Source organism: Panthera leo, chromosome C2, assembly GCF_018350215.1.
Source record: "Panthera leo isolate Ple1 chromosome C2, P.leo_Ple1_pat1.1, whole genome shotgun sequence".
NCBI lineage: Eukaryota > Metazoa > Chordata > Mammalia > Carnivora > Felidae > Panthera > Panthera leo.
The window spans coordinates 68459860-68479875 of record NC_056687.1 but is presented as its reverse complement, the minus strand read 5'-3'; the positions used below and the strand labels follow the sequence as shown (position 1 = coordinate 68479875).

General features: G+C 37.8%; 1 protein-coding gene and 1 pseudogene across 8 annotated transcripts in view; both read right to left on the bottom strand.

Moving 5' to 3' along the window:
- SEC22A (SEC22 homolog A, vesicle trafficking protein) overlaps positions 1-20016 on the bottom strand; it is an 84541-nt gene that overhangs the window by 18275 nt on the left and 46250 nt on the right. For all 8 annotated transcript variants that reach the window (XR_006193230.1, XM_042903840.1, XM_042903842.1 and 5 more), the window contains 2 exons: positions 17666-17781; positions 1331-1396 (listed from right to left, as the gene is read on the bottom strand). Coding sequence is in view for 7 of the 8 variants with exons in the window: in XM_042903840.1 (XP_042759774.1) it covers positions 1331-1396; positions 17666-17781 (182 nt within the window). In the remaining variant the exon portion in view is untranslated. The remainder of the gene's footprint in view (positions 1-1330; positions 1397-17665; positions 17782-20016) is intronic.
- Positions 7140-7832, bottom strand: LOC122198939 (annotated as a pseudogene).

Below are 20016 nucleotides of genomic sequence, written 5' to 3'. Positions count from 1 at the left end.
TTCAAAAAGGAGATAATATCGTCTGTGTGATAGCAGAGATTAAAGTTTTAAAAAATCTACCCAAGAATATTTCATAAAATTAAAGCACTTGTGACATTAACAAATGCAAGTTTTCACATTTCCTGCATGAAATGTCGTTCATTATAATTAAATCTGTCAAACTAGATAGAAAATTTCTAAATACAAGTAATTCAGAAAAATTTGAGGAGTTTAAAAAAGAGGACCACCTGAAACTAAAAAAATATTTTTAATAAACGTTTACTTTTTTGTTGAGCGAGAGAAGGGGACAGAGGATCTGAAACAAGCTCTGTGCTGACAGCAGCAAGCCCAACGCAGGGCTCGAACTCACAAACTGAGAGATCATGACCTGAGCCAAAGTCAGATGCTCAACTGACTGAGCCACTCAGGTGCCCCTGAAACTAAAATTTTTAATCCATCTTTACATAAAGTCAAATGCATATATTCAAAGTATTTCACTAGAGACTTCTACTGAGTTTTAGGTAGCCTTATATTTTCAGTCCCAAAGCGAAGCTTTCTAACATTTTTTCTATGTAAGCCAGAGAAATGTGTCACTTATAAAAGTTAGGTCAAAAGGTCTTGCTTGCTCTACGGTGTTTCAGCAAAGACACTCCCAAGTTTGGGTAACTGGCATGGCTACCCCTCCTTTCCCTACGAATCTGTGCTTCCTCTCTTAGAAATGCGAGTACCCATCTCCGTATTACCAGCTGCAAAAACTCCGTGCTCCTTAAGTCTCATATCTATCCTGTCTTCAAGTCCTAGGAGTCTTCCTCCTCAATGTCCTTCCCTCATCCCCCATTCCTACCAGCATTACCAGAATTTACACTCTCATTGCCTTCTGCCTGAACTAATGGAATCAACTTCCAACTAATTTCCTTTCTTCCAATTTCTCCGCTCTGGCAACCCACCCTATTCCTCACTACTGAATTAAATATCCTAAAATCCTGCTTTTGTTGTTCCCTGTTCAAAGACTTTCCCAAAAGTACAAAATTCTCATGCTGAAGTATAAGCAGAGCCTGAAGCTGAGTAATAAATCACCCAAAAAAAATCTAGAAGTAACCTTTATCACCATAGGCAGAAGACATGGTACCACGAAAACCAGGCACAGGAGGGAGTTAACATTAAGTTCACTGGGATCTAACTACATTCAAAATGGAGATGTAGGTCACAAAGCTAACAGGTTCAAACTAAAAGAGAGGCAAAGAATTCAGACATTATTTTTATTTATTTAAAGTGCACAAGCAATTATTATAATTGATACTGAAACAAACAATAACAGGAAAGTGTTTCTTAAACATTGAAGAGACCCTACCTGGTAAAGGCAGGCTGCTGTTCCAAGGAAAAATGCAACAATGTAATTAAAATCTTCACCATCACTCTGCAAAAACAAAATTAAAAATTACTTTTTTTGGTGGAAGTCCATTTCCAAGAGTAATCTATCAGGATAGGCTACAACCATGTTTGTGCACAAATGGTCGAATTTTTCCCAAAGAGTTATATAAAAATTTTCAAGAGTCCTAAAAGTCCCAAGGAATGTGAGGTACAGAAAGACTACCAGTGTTTCTCTATGTCTTGGTCCATCAATTTCATCTTACCCATGGGAAAGGTGAAATGAAATGGAATCATTCATGCCAAGGGATTTTTTAAATGGAGCCGGAGCCCATTAAGGAGATGACCAGATAAAACCACGAACTTTGAGCTGGGCCAAACTACAAATATTCTTAGGCCTCTGCCCAAACACCTGCAATTTGCTATAGTGAGAGACTTTGCTTAGAGAGAGACCTAGCAATCAATTATATTCAGACAAGATTAGTTTTCTGCTGCCAACACCAGACAAAATAATTTGTAAACAACAACAAAAGAAACCCATTCCTTTTTGTCTTGTTTAAACCCTGGATTTTTGTACCCTAAAGGAACACAATATGAGTTGCTACCCAAATCTGTGCTCCCCAAGTTGCACTTCTGAGATCCTAAACAAATGCTTTTATTTCAGCTCTGCCTCTTTTCTCAATCAACCCGAGAAAAGATAAAAGCCAATGGGAAAGTTTCCACATAAGGTAAAAAGCCTCTCTTCTCTCTACTGAAAAAAACATATAAAAATGTACAACACCCCAGTGGCCTATAAAGTCAGTCCTGCTCACTTGGATCACTACTTGACTCGAATAAATATTGACAAACTTAACTATCTAGTAAGCATATCACTGAATCATCCAATAAAATAATCTGACATGATTTTGAAAAAACGCCCAACAAAACTGAAAAGTTACTGTCCACTAGAGTGTGCTAAATCCCAATGAGGACAGTCAGACACGCTCTGCTAGAAAAATAGCCACCCAGAGGATGAACAGAGATACATCATGCATAGAATGATTCTTTTCAAAGAAAACTGACGGAAAACTAATAGGAAACCCAAGTTTTTCTATTCTCTTTTAATTTCTCTTAAGTATATTTAATTTCTTTCAGTGTTTTTATGAAGTAAAGCATAAAGCCCAGGCAGGAGCATTGAATTTTGCCCTTATTTTAAAAAAGGATCTTTATACAATGAAAATTTTCACAAGACATGGGAATTTCTCTCATGACCTTGTCTTCATGAAATAATATACAAAGAAAACTCCTTTTCCATTTGCTACTGGGCAACAGAACTGACAGGAAGGCAGAGGGACAGTGGCTTATCCTGGTGAGATGATCTTAAAATAGGAACATTAATCTGTCTGGGATGCTTAGGCCAGTTCTTCCAGGCCTTCAGAGGCATGGAAGGTCAACACTAAACATTTCTAAATTTAATAATTCTAAGACTTTAACTTCTTTTTTCTTAATGCTTTACTTTTTAAATGATCTTTTTTTCTGATTATAAAAGCATATGTTCACTGTACAGAATTTAGAAAATGGACTGTTACAAAGAAGAAATTCATACATCCTATAATACCAGAACTCTGGGAGGATTACCACTAACTGTTCCATGTACTTCCTTCCAATCTTTTCTGCACAAAAATATATGTACGTTTAAAAAAACTGAATCATGCTTTTATGTATTGCTTTTTAGTACTACACATTATATCACAAACACTTTCTGAAAATACTAAATATTCCTCAACCACATGATTTGTAGCAATTATATAACCTTTCACTGTGGGGATATACCATTAATTTAATGATCCTACAATTGGATATTATTTTTCCCTCAATTTACAATATCACTTTATAGCTCTCTTAATTGCCTTTGGAACACTTAAGAGCATGTTTCTGGAGTCAGTCAGACCTAGGTTCAAATCTTTACTTACTATCTGTATGGCCTTGGACTATTTAGCAAACTTCAATTTCCTTTTTTCAAAAATAAAAGCTGTAGACATTAAATAACATTTACAAAGACATAGAACTGTAACTGGCACACAGTAGGTCCTCAAAAAACATTCACGAACTTCTCTCTCCCTGAGGTTCCTGTCTGCATCATTTATCAGGTAATTAGGTTACCTTCTAGTATTTTTTTAAAAAAATATTTTGAGAGAGAGAGCAACAAGTACATGAGGGAGGGGCAGAGAGAGAGGGAGACAAAATCCCAAGCAGGCTCCATGCTGTCAGTGCAGAGCCCAAAGCCAGGCTCGATCTCACAAACCCTAAGATTGTGACCTGAGCCAAAATCAAGACTTGGTCGATTAACTGACTGAGCCACCTAGATGCCCCTTTCTAGTATTGTTTAACCCTGTAGTATACTGGTCTTACCTTCTCAAGTAGACGCAAACCTTTCTTTTCTTTTTAATTGATATATTATTGACATATATAACATTATATTAGTTTCAGGTGCACAATGTAATAATTCTATAGTTGTGTACACTGCAAAATGATCACCATAATAAATCTAGTTATCATCTGTTACCATACAAAGTTACAAAATTTTTTCTCTTGTGATGAGAACTTTTTAAGATTTACTCTTAGCTATTTTCAATATACAACCCAAAATTGCTGACTGTAATCACCATGTTAACATTATATCCCCATGATTTATTTTATAACTGGAAGGTTGTACTTCTTGACCCCCCTTTATCCATTTTGCCCACCCTCCAATCCTGTCACCTTAACCTCTCTTCAAGGCAGAAAATCAGTCTTACTACTTGCATGAAACTGCACGTAGTAGGAATTCAACAAATGCATTCCAGGTAAAGTTAAGCTTTAAAAAATCTTTATTTTTACTTGCTAAAGAGAAGACTACCTATAAACCTATTCTTCCATTCAATAAATATTCATTAAACACTTATGAGCCAGGCACTGTATTACTACACCCAGGATAGAAGACAAAATTAAGTCCATATGAACTCAAGGAGCCTACTTTCTAATCAAGAAGGCAGGTACATCAACCAACAATTCACACTCAAAGTAAGAACTGATGGGATAAATGCGTGTACAGGATACAAGGGGAGCCTACTGGAGATAGATCTAATTCTGCCTGGAGTAAAAAAAGGGTCAGAAAAGGTTTGCTCAAGGAAGTAACGCTTAATCTGGGTCTTGATTAAGAATGAACTAGTGGAAAGGTAGACAAAATAGGGAAAGAATTCCAGGCAAAGAGAGTAGCACATACAGTCTCAAGGAAGGAAGAGCCTAGGATGACTTCATGTCTTCTCGTTAAGGCAACATTTAAATGATACCATTCAATAAGGTGGGACTATAGGAGGAAAAGTAGGTTTGAGAACAGAAAACACTGAGTTTGCTTTTAATTTTTAAATAAATTTTTATCTTTATTTTTGAGAGAGAGAGAAAGATAGAGAGATAGACAAGAGCATTAGCATGTGAGAGGCAGAGACAGGGAGACACAGAATCTGAGGCAGGCTCCAGGCTCTAGGCTGTCATCACAGAGCCTGACACGGGGCTCAAACCCAGGAACTGTGAGATCATGATGTGAGCCGAAGTCAAACGCTCGACCGACTGAGCCACCCAGGTGCCCCTTACACGGAATTTGTTTTGGACATGCTATTTTGGAGGTGTCAATGTGACAACCAAATAAATATATGTCATAGATATTTAAGTCAGCTTCAGTAAAGGGTTGGATCTAGAGATCTTAGGTTAGTCATCTATTTAGACAGTTGTTAAATGAAAGGCCTATGACAATCAAGTATAAATCTTAATTCTTGATTGGCTCCTAGCTGGAGAGAGAAAAAAAACACTATAAAGATATTTGGAATCAGTTGTAGAAATTTGAATATGAGCTTAATAATAGATAATACTGCATTGACCTTAAAAATCTTTGATGTAATAAAGGTATTGTGAATCTATAGAATTCCTAGCCTGTAAGGCATACATACTGAATAATTTTGAAATAAACTATCACAATACCTATAATTTTACTTTCAAATGATTCAGGAAAGAAACAGAAAAAAGGGTAGGTAGGTATACAGGTGGGTGCTAATTGTACTGTTTTTTAAATATTTCTGTAAATTTGAATTCTTCTAAAATAAAATGTGCAGTAGGGGGGAAGGGGGATAGAAAATTTTTTTTAATGCTATGTAACCACTAAAATGAATGTAACAGATCTCCAAATACTGACATTAAATGATCCCCTACATATCATTAGGTGGAAAAAATGCAATTAAGTATGAAGAATATACTACTGGGGGCGCCTGGGTGGCTCAGTCAGTTAAGCATCTGACTCTTGATTTTGCCTCAGGTCATGATCTCACAGTTCTTGAGTTTGAGCCCTACTTTGGGCTCTGTGCTGACAGCACAGAGTGTGCTTGGGACTCTCTTTCTCTCTGCCCCTCCCCTGCTTACGCTCTCTCAAAATAAATAAACTTAAAAAAAAAAAAGAGTAGACTGCCATTTGTATTAAAATACTTCGAAAAGAATATTTAAGTAAAATTACAAATACATATGTACTAGCAGATGCAAATAATCTCTTTAGAAGGATAACCCAGTGGTTAATTCTAGAGAAGACAAATGAGTAAAGAATTACTTATTGTGCCAATTACAGGCTCTGAAATTATAGAGTTTGAAACTATAGGCATGTGTACATTTTACTCTATGAGGGTATGTATGTACATGTGCATATGTGTACCTTCTTTCAAAAAGGTCATCATGAAAATATCCAAAGAGAAGGTGTAAAGCTAAGACGACTATAAAGCCAAGGGCAGAATTGGAGAACACCACTATTTAAAGGACAGGTGAAGGAAGAAGTTTACCAAATAACCTGAGGGACAGGAAGACAAAAAAATACAACAGGAGAAAATTGTTTCTTGGAAATAAAGGGATAAGAGAATGTCAAGAATAATGTAAAATAAAACTATTAATAGTGACTTATTTGCTTCTAAATTTTTAAAAATATTTCTGAAAATAAAGTTAGTTTTAAAAAAAATTTTAATGTTTATTTTTATTTTTGAGGAGAGACAGAGTACAAGTGGGGAAGGGGCAGAGAAAGAGGGAGACACAGAATCTGAAACAGGCTCCAGGCTCTGAGCTGTCAGCACAGAGCCCGATGTGGGGCTCGAACCCATGGATCATAAGATCATGACCTGAGCTGAAGTTGGACACTAAAATGACTGAGCCACCCAGGCGCCCCTAAACAGTTACTTTTAAAATGAAAACGTGAACAGCATGTGCGAGGAGACAGGCCCCATAAGACGAGGCCTCAAGAGTGGCTGCAATATCTTGCAATCAGAAGGATACTGGTGAGCTTAATGGTCAGTATTTGAAAGAACTGAGGGCAGAAAAGAGATCACAACAGATAAGAGAACAGAGGTAACGAAGTGGGAACAACCAGTCTATTCTTTCAAAAAATTAGAAGGGAACATACATCAAGAGGTTTTTAAAGATCATCAAGTTACAGCATATTTATGAGCTAAGAGAAAGAGCCAGCAGAGAAAAAGCAAATGGAATGCAGGTGAGGGAATAACAGCTAGCAGTTGGGGAAGGTGGGAGAGAGGTTCAAGAGGGGGCACAGAAGTGTGTGTGAGGAGACAATAGAGCGATGAAGGCAGGGTGGGGCAGGGAAGGAAGGGGCAGAGGTAAAGTTCGAATAAAAGTTTTATTTTATTTTATTTTATTTTATTTTATTTTATTTTATTTTATTTTATTTTATTTTATTTATTTATTTATTTATTTATTTATTTATTTATTTACATAGTCTTGAGGTTTTTGTTCTTGTTTTGTTTTACATTTATCATGCTATGAATTCATAGGGAATGAGCTCCAGCAGCTCAGGCTCCTTTCCACTGGTTCTCACAAAATGTGCATCTCTGGGTGGGGCAGGCTGGCGCTTCAGTTGAACCCAAGTACCCTTCTCCTTGACTTTCTTCTTTTTCTGATCGTTTTCCTTCACACGCTTCAGGAAGCTGTCTCAGGTCTTTGAGTGCTTAATATGCTTAATACTTACAAGAATTCTCTTAGCAAGAATCTTGCCCTTAACTTGTTTGTTTACAACAATGCCAACAGCATGGTGGGTAACATTGTAGACTCTTCCAGTTTTGCCACGGTAACATTTGTGGGACATTCCTTTTTGAACAGTGCCCATTCCTTTGATATCCACAATATCACCTTTCTTGTAGATTCACATGTATGCTTCCAAAGGAACAATTCCATGTTTTCTAAAAGGCCTACAGAACATATAGCGAGTACCTCTCCTCTTTCCCTTGTGTTGGTCATTTTGGCAAATTACTGAAAGATGGAGGTTCTGGCCAAAAGGTTGAATTAAAAATTTTAAAAACATCACTTTCACCTTTAGGAGAACGCTAGGATACCAATATATTGCTTTGAAAACTAACAAATAGAGGGTCACTTGGGTGGCTCAGTCGGTTAAGTGTCCAACTTTGGCTCAGGTCATGATTTCACGATTTGTGGGTTCAAGCCCCACTTGGGGCTCTGTGCTGACAGCTTGGAGCCTGGAGCCTGCTCTAGATTCTGTGTCTCCCTCTCTCTCTGCCCCTTTCCCACTTGCTCGTGCGTGCTCTCTCTTTCTCTCTCAAAAATAAACATTTAAAACAATTTCAAAACTAACAAATGGAAAGAATATTTTTTTAAAGGTGAGGATGAAAAACATAACAGATGAACATATGGGAAGATGGGGGAGAAGAGGAGAGGGAAACAAACTACAGGAGAATTTAAAGAAAAAAAATTTTAATGCTTATTTTTAAGAGAGAGTGTACGTGTGCACACAAGTGGGGGAGGGGCAGAGACAGAGGAAGACAAAGAATCCAAAGCAGGCTCCAGGCTCCGAGCTGTCAGCACAGAGCCCCACGCAGGGCTTGAACCCACAAACCATGAGATCATGACCTGAGCCAAAGTCGGACACTTAACTGACTGAGCCACCCAGGAACCCTGAGACTCTTAACTATTGGGGGATGGGCTAAATGAGTGATGGGTATTAAAGAGGGCACTTGTTGTGATGAGCGCTGGGTGTTGTATATAAGTGTGAATTACTGAATTCTACTTCTGAAACCAATATTGTACTGTATATTTTAACTAAAAGTTAAATAAAAATTTAAAAAAAATGAAAGGATGAAGAGAGGAACAGAGGCAATATATAATAATCATACAATGTTTTCGGATGATACTATTAAAATGTTTGTAATAATTGGGAAATATTCACTTTTTTTTTTTTAATTTTTTTTTTTCAACATTTATTTATTTTTGGGACAGAGAGAGACAGAGCATGAACGGGGGAGGGGCAGAGAGAGAGAGGGAGACACAGAATCGGAAACAGGCTCCAGGCTCTGAGCCATCAGCCCAGAGCCGACGCGGGGCTCGAACTCACGGACCGCAAGATCGTGACCTGGCTGAAGTCGGACGCCCAACCGACTGCGCCACCCAGGCGCCCCTCACTTTTTAATCTTAAGTGGAAAAAAGGGCACAAACATACAATGGATATGACATACATACAGGTACATATGTATGTATATGCATATATATAAAAATAGAGAAAATTTGGAGATGATTTTTATTTTCTTTATACATTTTTCCCTCAACTCTTTAATAATGAACATAGAATCAGGAAATATACTTTTATTTCTTTGAAAACAAGCAAGCACTGCATCTTAGCATAGATAGTATGCTACTAAATAAATCAAAACCTTCTGAATTTTAATTAGGTATTAACAAATCTATGGGAAATAAAGAACTTAAGGAATAAAAGAAAATTGATTACTTCTGCTTCGTAGTAGGCATTACTAACAATTTCAGAATCAGAGAGTCTTAGAACGTTAGTACTGAAGTGGTCCTTGAGCCTATGTAATTTAATACCTGCATCTTACAAAATAGGAAAATGAGATCCAAGAAGGTAAATAACTCATCTAAGGTCACTAAGTTAGTTACTGGCACATGGGACCCCGGTATCCTGAATTCCAGGCCAGCATTTTTACTGCTGTATCAGAATACTCAATTTTTCTCTAATGCATCACATGAAAATTACTTCTAGACTGACACCAGCCTAATTAATATCACTGTCTCAAGGTGGCTCCTTGAAGGAACACAGACAACATAAACCTGATGTGATAAAAGATTATACATTCGCGAGGTGCCAATTCACAATAAACCCATTAACATCTCTAAACTCAGAACAAAGTTAGGAAATGGGTGAAAATAATCTAATTTACACATTACTATGAACACCAAATCAAAATTTCCAACTTAATATAAAACTCTACTCATCCTACACCTCCCCAGTTTGAACTTACATTCTAAAGAAATGCTTCAGTGCTATATATTTTAATAAATTCCTTGTTATTACCCTAAGAAGCAGTTATTCATTAAGAAGAAACAAACTTGTGCCAAATCTTCAAACGATGTTAAAAATACACAGGAATGTTGATTCATGTAGGTTCTCAAATTTAAATGTGCCTTAGGCAACAACTTACATACTAGAAGATAAATGTGGCAATCATTTTTAGCATTCAAAAAGAGTAGTTAAAATTCGTGGTCTTAAAAAGGTAAACTTTAATATCAATGTACTCACACTCAGGAAATACATTACATATTTTCAGCTAAATCTATAAATATCCCTAAATAAATCCTTGGCTCTTAGATTAAGTATTAAAGAAATGTTGAGACCACTTAATCTGTGTACTGCCTTTCTGCCTCCTCTGTGACCACCATGATCTGAGTAACTCTACTACAGGTAACTTCAAAACAGGGAAGTTTAAGTCCCAAGTCCTAGAATTTACATTCAAGGCTACACAGCAACCATCTCAAAAAGATCTACTTTTACTGACCAAAAATTATCTACATTGACTCTAGAGATTATTTCTAACACAAAATACAAAGACGAACCACAGAGAAGGTTGACAGAAGGCTTAAGTTCAATGGCTTTTGTGAGAATAAAAAGGACCTTTTATCCAAGTCACAAAAATAGACTCCAAGGAGGGAAAATTAAAAGCAAAAGACCTTACGTTCCCAATTTTGTATATATTTTCTTTCCAGTTGATCTGGGCTATAAAGGATGTACTTGTGGAAATTAATCTAGTTTGTACCCCTAATCCTACCCTGCTTAAAACTAAAGTTATCAGTGCCCTCTGCATTCTGACATTTCATTCTCTCCTTCTGTTTGCCTGTTGTCCATTCCACCTTTCAGGATACAGAATCCTCAGAAGGCAGATACATCCAACGTTCCATTGTGCTCCTTCATTATTCTTATAACAAGACATGGGAAAATAATGCCAAGCATCACTTACCAGAACATTTTCCTCTATATTGATATAAGATCCCCAATAATTGGAACACAAGCAATCTCTATTTTGGTCCAATGAATTTCCAAAAGCAGTGTCTGATTTATGTGAGATCAGAATTTGCTAGAAAATCCTTTTAAACTACTTATGAGTGACAAACTACCATGAACTACCTCACAACTCTGCATTCTGTTTCCTTGTTCTTTTCTCTGAGCATCCCTGTTTTAGAAACCTCAATTATTGATAAGTGTATGTGGAGTACATCAGGTGTCTATGGCAGAACAAAGATTTAAAACATTCCTAAAAGAACAAAATAACCAGGTGTCCACACTTTCTAGGCAGCTAAAAATCCCATATGGACCAATTTAAAGTTCCTTATATCAGGTAAGAAGGAAACATTGTTTGGAATAAATTTAGTCTAGGACAACAATGGAAAAGGAAAGAATTCCATATCATTAGAAAGACACATCTCAAAGATACAAGCATCTACTGAGTCCCCAAATTATAAAATGATCTGGTAAAAAGCTCTCTTTGTCCCTACTTGTAATTTATCCCATGCTTCCTCACACTCCAGCATCACAGTCTTAAGGAACTGTTTAAGACAAACAACTTGAAGCTTCTAGGCAAACTGTGGATTCGTAGAGGCAGTAAGAAACTATAAAAACCCAGGGAAAATGCTCAGGCTCCTTTTAACCCCCATAAAAATAGTTGCCTTTACTCTACTGAAATGTTACTTGAAAATCCTATTAAGTTGGGTTAACAGAAGTTGTCTTTTTGGGGGGGCACCTGGGTAGCTCAGTCGGTTAAGCATCTGACTCAGTTTTGGCTCAGGTCACGATTTCACAGTTCGTGAGATCAAGCCCTGTATCTGGCTCTGTGCTGACAGTGTGGAGCCAGCTAGGGATTCTCTCTCCCTCTCCTCTCCCCCACGCACATGTGTGCACCAGCTCTCTCGCTCTAAAAATAAGTAACATTAAAAAAAAAGTTGTTGCCTTTTTTTCAAGTTTAAATAACAGGTGCTAATAAATATTCATTTTGATTACTTAAAATCTGAACAAGTATGGTTCAAAAAGTAAAAATAATATAACGAAAGGTATATATTATGAAGAGTCTCATTCCTACCCTGCTTCCCATCTATCCAGTTCCTACTGCATTTGTAAGTTTATCATTCCAGAGTTTCTTTATACAAAGAAATGCAGATTAAAAGATATTGTTATTTTTCCAGGCCATCTTTGGTGGGAGTACTTGGGGCTGAGCTGAGAAGGACTGGTGGGCACAGGATCAGAGGGTCTCTAGCTCTCTCAAAATGGCCACTATTCTGAGGGCACAAAGTTGTACATTTGACCTTAAAACATGAATCACATTCCTGGACACATTCCACTCTGGCTGGGACCCTGACATCCCCTCCTTGCCTGTGTGAAGGACAAGGCTCAGCTCCTTCATGAGAAGAGAAAGCCGATCCACCATTCCCTAAGAGTTAGCTGGGTGCAACAAGCTATACTTTTAACTACTAAGTGGAGCTGTACCTAATGAAAATTAAAGCCCAGAGAATGCTCCTCCCTTTCTGGTCTTTGTTATAATGTTGGTGTGTATGCGTGTGTGTTTAAATTAATAGATTTTTATCTTTAGAAGAGGTTTACAGAAAATTAAGCAGAAAGTGTACTACAAAGAGTTCCCATATACCCGGCTCTTTCCCCTGTTCACCATTTTCTCATTAACATCTTACATTAATGTGGTATATTTGTTATAACTGATGAGCCAACAGCGACACATTATCATTAACTAAAGTCCACAGTTTACATTAGGGTTCACTCTGTGTTCTACATTCTTTGGGTTTTGACAAATGTATAATGAAATAATCACCTTTACATTAACATACAGAATAGTTTCACTGCCCTAAAAATCCCATGTCCCAACTGTTCATCCCTTCCTACCTCCCTCTAAACCCCTAGCAACCACTAATCCTTTCACTTACTGTCTCTATAGTTTTGCCTTTCCCAGAATGTCATATAGTTGGAATCATGTAACTATGTAGTTTCCTCAGACTGGCCTCTTTCATTAAGCATCAGGCATTTAAGGCTTAGCCATTTTTTTTGTTTGTTTGTTTGTTTTTTTTAATTTTTTAAAATGTCTTTATTTTGAGAGAGACAGAGACAGAGAACGAACAGGAGAGAGGCAGACTGAAATGGAGACACAGAATCTGAAGCAGGCTCCAGGCTCCAAGCTGTCAGCACAGAGCCCGATGCGGGGCTCACGAACTGTGAGATCATGACCTGAGCCGAAGTTGGATGCTTAACCAACTGAGCCACCCAGGCACCCCAGGTTTAGCCAGGTCTTTTTGCGGCTTAAGAACTTATTTCTTTTTCTCACTGAATAACACTCCATTGTACAGATTGTTCATTCTTTCACCTTTTGAAGGACATCTTAATTGCTTCTGGTTTTTTGAAATTAGGATATAAACATTCATGTGCAGGTTTTTGGTAGATATAAGTTTTCTATTCATTTGGGTAAATATACATAGGAGTATGATTGCTGGATCTTATAGTAAGGCTATGCTTAGCTTTGTGAGAAACAGCCAAATTGTCTTCCAAAATGACTGCCATTTTGCACTACCACCAGCAACGAATGAAGACTTCATATTGTTATATATCCTCACTAACATTCGGTACTGCCAGTGTTTTGTTTTGTTTTGCCATTCTAATAGTTTAGTAGTTTCTTATTGTTGTTTTAATTTGCAATTCCTTAGTGACATATGACGTTGGACATCTTTTCATATGCTTTTTTTCCACCTGGATATCTACTTTGGTGGGGTGCCTGTTCAGTTCTTTTGCCCAATTTTTAATTGCATTGTTTACTTTAAGTTTTAAGAGTTCTTTGTATGTTTTGGATACAAGCAATTTTTCAGATGTGTCCTGCAAACATGTTCTCCTAGCCTGTGGCTTATCTTCTCATTCTCTTAATGTCCTTCACGGGACAAAACTTTTTAAACTTTCATGGGTCATGCTTTTGATGTTGTATATAAAAAGTCATTACCAAACCCAAGGTCATCCAGGTTTTCTCCCGATATCTTTTAAAAGTTTTGTACCTTACATTTAGGTCTGTGATCCATTTTGAGTTAAGTTGTTTAATTCAAGGTGTAAAATCTGTCTCCAGATCTTTTTTTTTTTTTTTGCATGTGGATGTCTGTTTCAGCACCATTTGTTGAAATATTATTCTTTCTCCACTGAATTGCTTTTGTTCCTTTGTCAAAGATCAGTTGACTATACTTAATATGGGTATATTTCTGAGCTATTTTGTTCTATTGATCCATTTGTCTATTGTTTTGCCAACACCACACTGTCTTAATTATTATAGCTTAACAGTAAATCTTGAAGTTGGGTAGTGTCAGTCCTTTGATTTCCTTTTCCTCAGTATTGTGTTGGCTTTTACCTGTCCTTACTAGGATCACTTTGTCAGTATCTACAAAATAACTAGCTGGGATTTTGATTGGGATTGTGCTGAATCTATAGATCAAGTTAGGAAGAACTGACATCTTAACAACGAATCTTCCCACTCATGAACATGGAATGTCACTATAAATGGAATGTCACTCCATTTATTCAGATAATTCAGAAGATTTATTCAGATCTTCTTTGACCTCTTTTATCACAGTTTTATAGTTTTTCTCACACAGGTCTTATATATGTTTTGTCAGATTTATTCTTAAGCGCCTCATTTTGGGGGGGTGCCAATATAAATGGTATTGTTTTTTAAATTTCAAATTTCAACTGTTCCTTGCTGGTATGTAGGAAAGTAATTGACTTTTATATATTAACTTTGGAACCAATAACTGTGTTATATCATTTATGAATTCTAGGAATTTGTCAGTTCTTCGGGATTGTCTACATAGATAATCAGAACATCTGTGAATAAAGACAGTTGTACTCCTTCTTTCCCAATCTGTATGCCTTCTGTTTTCTTGTCTTACTGCATTAACTAGGTTTCCCAGTACGATGTTGAATAGGAATGGTTAGAGAGGACATCCTTGTCTTGTTCCTGATCTTAGGGACAAAGCATCTAGTTTCTCATCAAGTATGGTGTTAGCTGTAGAGTTTCTGTAGATGTTCTTTATCAAGTTGAGGAAGTTCCCCTTCATACCTAGTTTGTGGTGAGTTCATGAATAGGTATTGGATTTTGTCACACGCTTTTTCTGTATCCAAGACACAATCCTATGATTTTTCTTCTTTAGCCTGTTGATGTGACAGATTACATTAACTGTTGAATGTTGCACCAGCCTTGCATACCTGGAATAAATCCACTCGGCTGTGGTATATGATTCTTTTTATATATCATCGGATTTAATTTGTTAACATCTTGTTGAGGAGTTTTCTGTGTTCATGAGTTACATTGGTCTGTAATGTCTTTTTAAAGTGTAAACAGGCTGAGTAATCTTAGAGCTATCAGCCAGTTACACGTAATAATCCATTTAATCAGATTATTGTTCTTCTGAACCCTAAACAACTGCAATGAGGCAAAGACATTACTGGTCGGAGGGAAAACATGGAATACTTAGGCATCAAAGCAGGCATGAGTCAGCTGTAGCAGCTCAAAAGCATCAAAAGCTGTAGTTTATACTACTTTCCTTAGCTTTGAAGTTAGTAATCAGAAGAGGGAGGAAAGAATCAGGAAATTGAGGGATAAGATACCTAAGTGCCTGAAAGAAGCTATTTTTTAAAATGTTTACTTATTTTGAGAGAGTGAGAGAAAGAGGCAGAGAGAGGGAGAGACAGAATCCCAAGCAGGCTCCACATTCATTCAACACAGAGTCTGACACAGGGCTCGATCCCATGACTGTGACATCATGACCCGGGCCTAAATCAAGAGTCGAATGCGTGACTGAGCCACCCAGGCACCCCAGAAATTACTTTCTTTAATAGGTTTTGTGAGATACAACAACCTTGCCTGACTTTTAAAAGTAAGGAGGGTCTAAGATCCAGGTTTCACACTTGTACACTGCCTTCTGAGTCAGGGATGGTACAGCTCTATAGCACAAAAACTTCTCTACCCAGATCTGCCTCCTCCCCTTACTAATTTGCTACTTTCAAACAACCTGAGAATTTTTTTTTAACCACAGAAAACCATCTTCACAATTTTTGCCAACTCTAAATACTAATTATACCACTATTTACTTAATAAAATGCATAAAGTTGGCATTTTATTAAAATTAATTTATTTTAAAAAGAAAATCTTAGGGGTGCCTAGGTGGCTCAGTCAGTTGAGCATCCAACTTCAGCTCAGGTCATGATCTTACAATTTGAGGGTTTGAACCCCACGTTGGGCTTTGCACTAACGGGGGCAGACTGCTTCGGATCCTCTGTCTCCCTATCTCTGCCCCTCCTCCCCCCAAAATAAACAAACATAAAAAAATTTTATATCTCTATCATTAACAGATACTATCTCTTACCAAATACAGTTATTATACATTAATATACATTAAATATATAACTCTTAAAATTAAAAACATTCATCCCTCTACCACCTAAAGTCATCTACTATGCAACCAGTGATAAATGCCCCCCATACTTTGAGAAATACTCATCAAATCCAACCTTCTCTTTCATTTATAAGTAATGAAACTGAAGACCAGAAACCAAAGTGAACTATTCAAGGTCATAGAGCTAATCAGGAGCTGAACTGGAACCAACACTCTCTTTGCTCCACAAACAAAAACTAACTCTTCACACACCCACACTACTGTTCTTTCCACTACAACAAGTTTAAAAAAAAAAAGGTGGGGAGGGGGGGAAGGGGGAGAATATCCTATTTATTAACTTTTTCAGTCAGTGGTCTCCAAATTGCCTTTTTTTTTTTTTGGCAGGCTGTCTAACTGGCTCAAAATTGAACTCCTTCTGGAATAAAGCTGACCTGGCTAGGGAACAGGGGCAGGAACACCAAGGGACACTGTGCCTGAAAGGGAAGAGGGGCTTTACCTGAGGGCTCGGGATATTTGAAAGAAGAATTAAAAAGTCATGAGACACTCCTCCTCCCCACCCAAGGGACAGCTCAGCTGCCTGAAACTTGTGATGTGCTCTGCTACTGGCTTCAAAGAGCTGACAACATTCAGAGGGTACTCAGAATGGTACTCTGTGAGTGTTCCCCAAACAAAACAAGCAATTTCGAAAAAGAATATAAGGCATGTTAAGTGGTTTTTTCACAAATGGTATTCTGAGCTTAATGCTGACCAAAAACAGAGAATTTATTTATATGTGCAAGTGTCAAGAAAAAATCTTCAGAGAAAGTGAGCAGAAACAAAGGTAAGGAAAGCTGTCCAGTCTGAAATGTGCTAAACTTTAAGAAAGGAAGTTTCAAAAACTTTATAAAAAGAGAAAAAGTTAGTATATTCTGATAGCCAGAGTCCCTGAGAAAACTCCACTGGAAAACAGAATCGTTGGCAATATTTGAAAAAAAAAAATAGTGGTTTCTGGTAGCCTCCAATTAAAAAGGAAAAAAAAAAAAGGAGATAACAAGGTAGAAATACATAAAAGTGGGACAAAAACCTGCCCATAAATGCCCTCTTTTTTTTTTCCATTCCTCTCTTTCCACTCAGATCCTTCTAGGTCCAGCTCACCCCTCCTCCACAGTCTTCTCCTATCCTGACTCGCAGTGACTGCTCCTCTTCCAAACTCTATGTACTTGGTAATTATTGATGGATGGCTTTGCCCCCTCCCAATTCAACTCTAGGCTCTGAGACTGCAGTGTTCATGTCACACATACCTTGGTGTCCCCAGAGTATCCACCTACAGTGCCTCCTGCAGAGAAAATTATAAATAAATACATGCTAATTGAGTCAAAGAGGCCAACTAGAAATCATTGTTCTTAGAGGAAGGGGAGACCAGGGCTGGCATAAAGAATACAGAGTTTGAGCATGCAACGTAAATTGTACTAATACCCAAATCAATTCAAATCAACTGAGTAACAAGTAGAAGCAACAGGCACAGTCACCTGAAATTGCAAAATCAGCACAGTACCTGCAAAAGACTTTCTATGGCATGAAAACCTCGAATTAAATTCAGAGCTCCACATAAAAGACTGAGGATAAATGCCACAATTGCTGACAAAGTTGCTGGTTCTAGTCGCTGGTGAGCTGGAAAATAAAAGAAATGGTTAGAAATGAACACCACTATCTCATGTCAGCACCTAAACTTCTGTAAAATGAAATTCTTTGCTAAATATTTAAATTTAAGGGTCAAATACGGATTAATCTTCATAAAGTTATTTATTAATATGTTAGTAATTATTTTTTAATGCAAAATATCTTGGCAACATGACAGCTTCGTTGCCCCAAACTCAAGTTCATTAAGTTCTTTTTCTCTAAATGTTAACAAAGACATGTAACTCGCACTTGGGGTATATGGTGCTAAGGAGGGCTCACATCTGGCAGTAAATCATGCAAAAAAAAACTTACTGCCTAAATAGGTCTACCACTTGGAAGTAATTGCAAATATTTGCAAAGGTGACTTTCCTTGAGAAATCATTGCATAATTCCTATTTTACTGAAAATGCTTAGGTAACATTTTTAAGGACAAACATAGCTTGCTTTTTTAAAGCCAAGCTCTCCATTATTTGGGTTCCAGGTCTAAAAATACCATGGGATATATGTGAAACCTCCTGTATAATCACCAATCTGAACTTCACAATAGAATAGAAGTTCATGATCTCTGAGGAGCACCTGAAGACCATGACAAATGTTAAAGCACTAGCTAAAAAAGAAAGTGACCAGTTTATCTCAACAAATGCATTCCCTTATCTGTCAGGGCTTCAGCAGGGTAAGACATTTAGTTATACCATAATTTCCCTTTATCCTCATCTTGGGCTTAACAAAATTAACAACGGAGTCTAAATGAAAATACAAAACTAAATACACAATCATCTAGACCTCAAAAAGGAGAGAGAGAAAGAGAAAAGACAGCAGAACTACAGTTATATCATTTTATTTAAATCAATGAAGTGTAAAAGCGCTGACAATGAAGTTAATGAGGTGGAACATTAATATCAGGAAAGGCTTAAATCTTTGCAACTTATATTCAGCCCTTATAGCAGAAAAGTTTCCCTAAACAGTTCATTGAAACATAAAACCCCAAATATCACAAAAAGTATTTATTCCTCAAGTTCAGCAGAAAGTGCTAATATGGGATAACATTTTCTTAAGTTTCTTCTGTGCCCAAGCTGATTGCTTGGTCTCTTAATCAGTTTCTTTGAGATTTTAATATGTAAACAAAAAATTCAATGTCTTTGTAAAGTATTAAGACTAAGTTGTATATCAGTAGAGAAAAAAAAGTCACAATTTAAAATCTATGCAACTTGGGGTGCCTGGGTGACTCAGTCAGTTAAACGTCCGATTTCAGCTCAGGTCATGATCTTGTGGTCTATGGGTTTGAACTCCACATCGGGCTCTATGCTGACAGCTCAGAGCCTGGAGCCTGCTTTGGATTCTATGTCTCCATCTCTCTCTGCCCCTCTGTCTTCCCCTTCCTTGCTCACTCACTCTTTCTCTCAAAAATAAACATTAAAAAATTTTTTTTTAAATCTATGCAACTGGTCTACCGATTAGTCATGTTTTGTACTCTGTTCATCCCTCCCCACACCTTCTCAGTAGTAAGGAAAAACTGGCCTCTAATAAGAAAAGAAATCCTTAATATGAGCCTTAAGCATAAAACCTGACAACTGAACAGATTACATAAATCACACTTCTAAAATATACAAGCTTAGAAATCCAGGGAAGATGGCGGCACAGGAGGACGCTGGGCTCACCTCATCCTGCCGGTCACTTAGATTCCACCCACACCTGCCTAAATAACCCAGAAAACCACCGGAAGACTAGCAGAACAGACTCTCCAGAGCCAAGCATAGACGAGAGGCCCACGGAAGAGGGTAGGAAGGGCAGAGAGGCAGTGTGTGCTACACGGACTAGCAGGAGGGAGCCGGTGCAGTGGAGGGGCAGCCAGCCCGCCTGGCAAGGCCAAGCCCCTGAGTCTGGCTTGCAAAAGTGGAGGGGTCGGCCTGCGTGAGTTCTGACAGCCAGTGGGACTTAACATCTGGAATGTTATAAGTCAATAGCTCTGCTCAGAGAGCGGGAGGGCGAGAGGACAGGGGGAGGGGCAGGTGTTGAGCCCTGGAAGACAGAGCTCAGCTCGGTGGGGAACAAAGGCGCTGGCCAGCGCCATCTCCCTTTCCCATCCCCCAGCCGAAACCCCAAAGGGAACCAGTTCACTGAACTTGCTTGCACTGCGCAAACACCCAACACTGTGCTTCTGTGGATCCATCCCTCCGACGGGTTGGCCTCCCTCCCGGTGCTGCAGGACTACTCCCTCAGGGGACC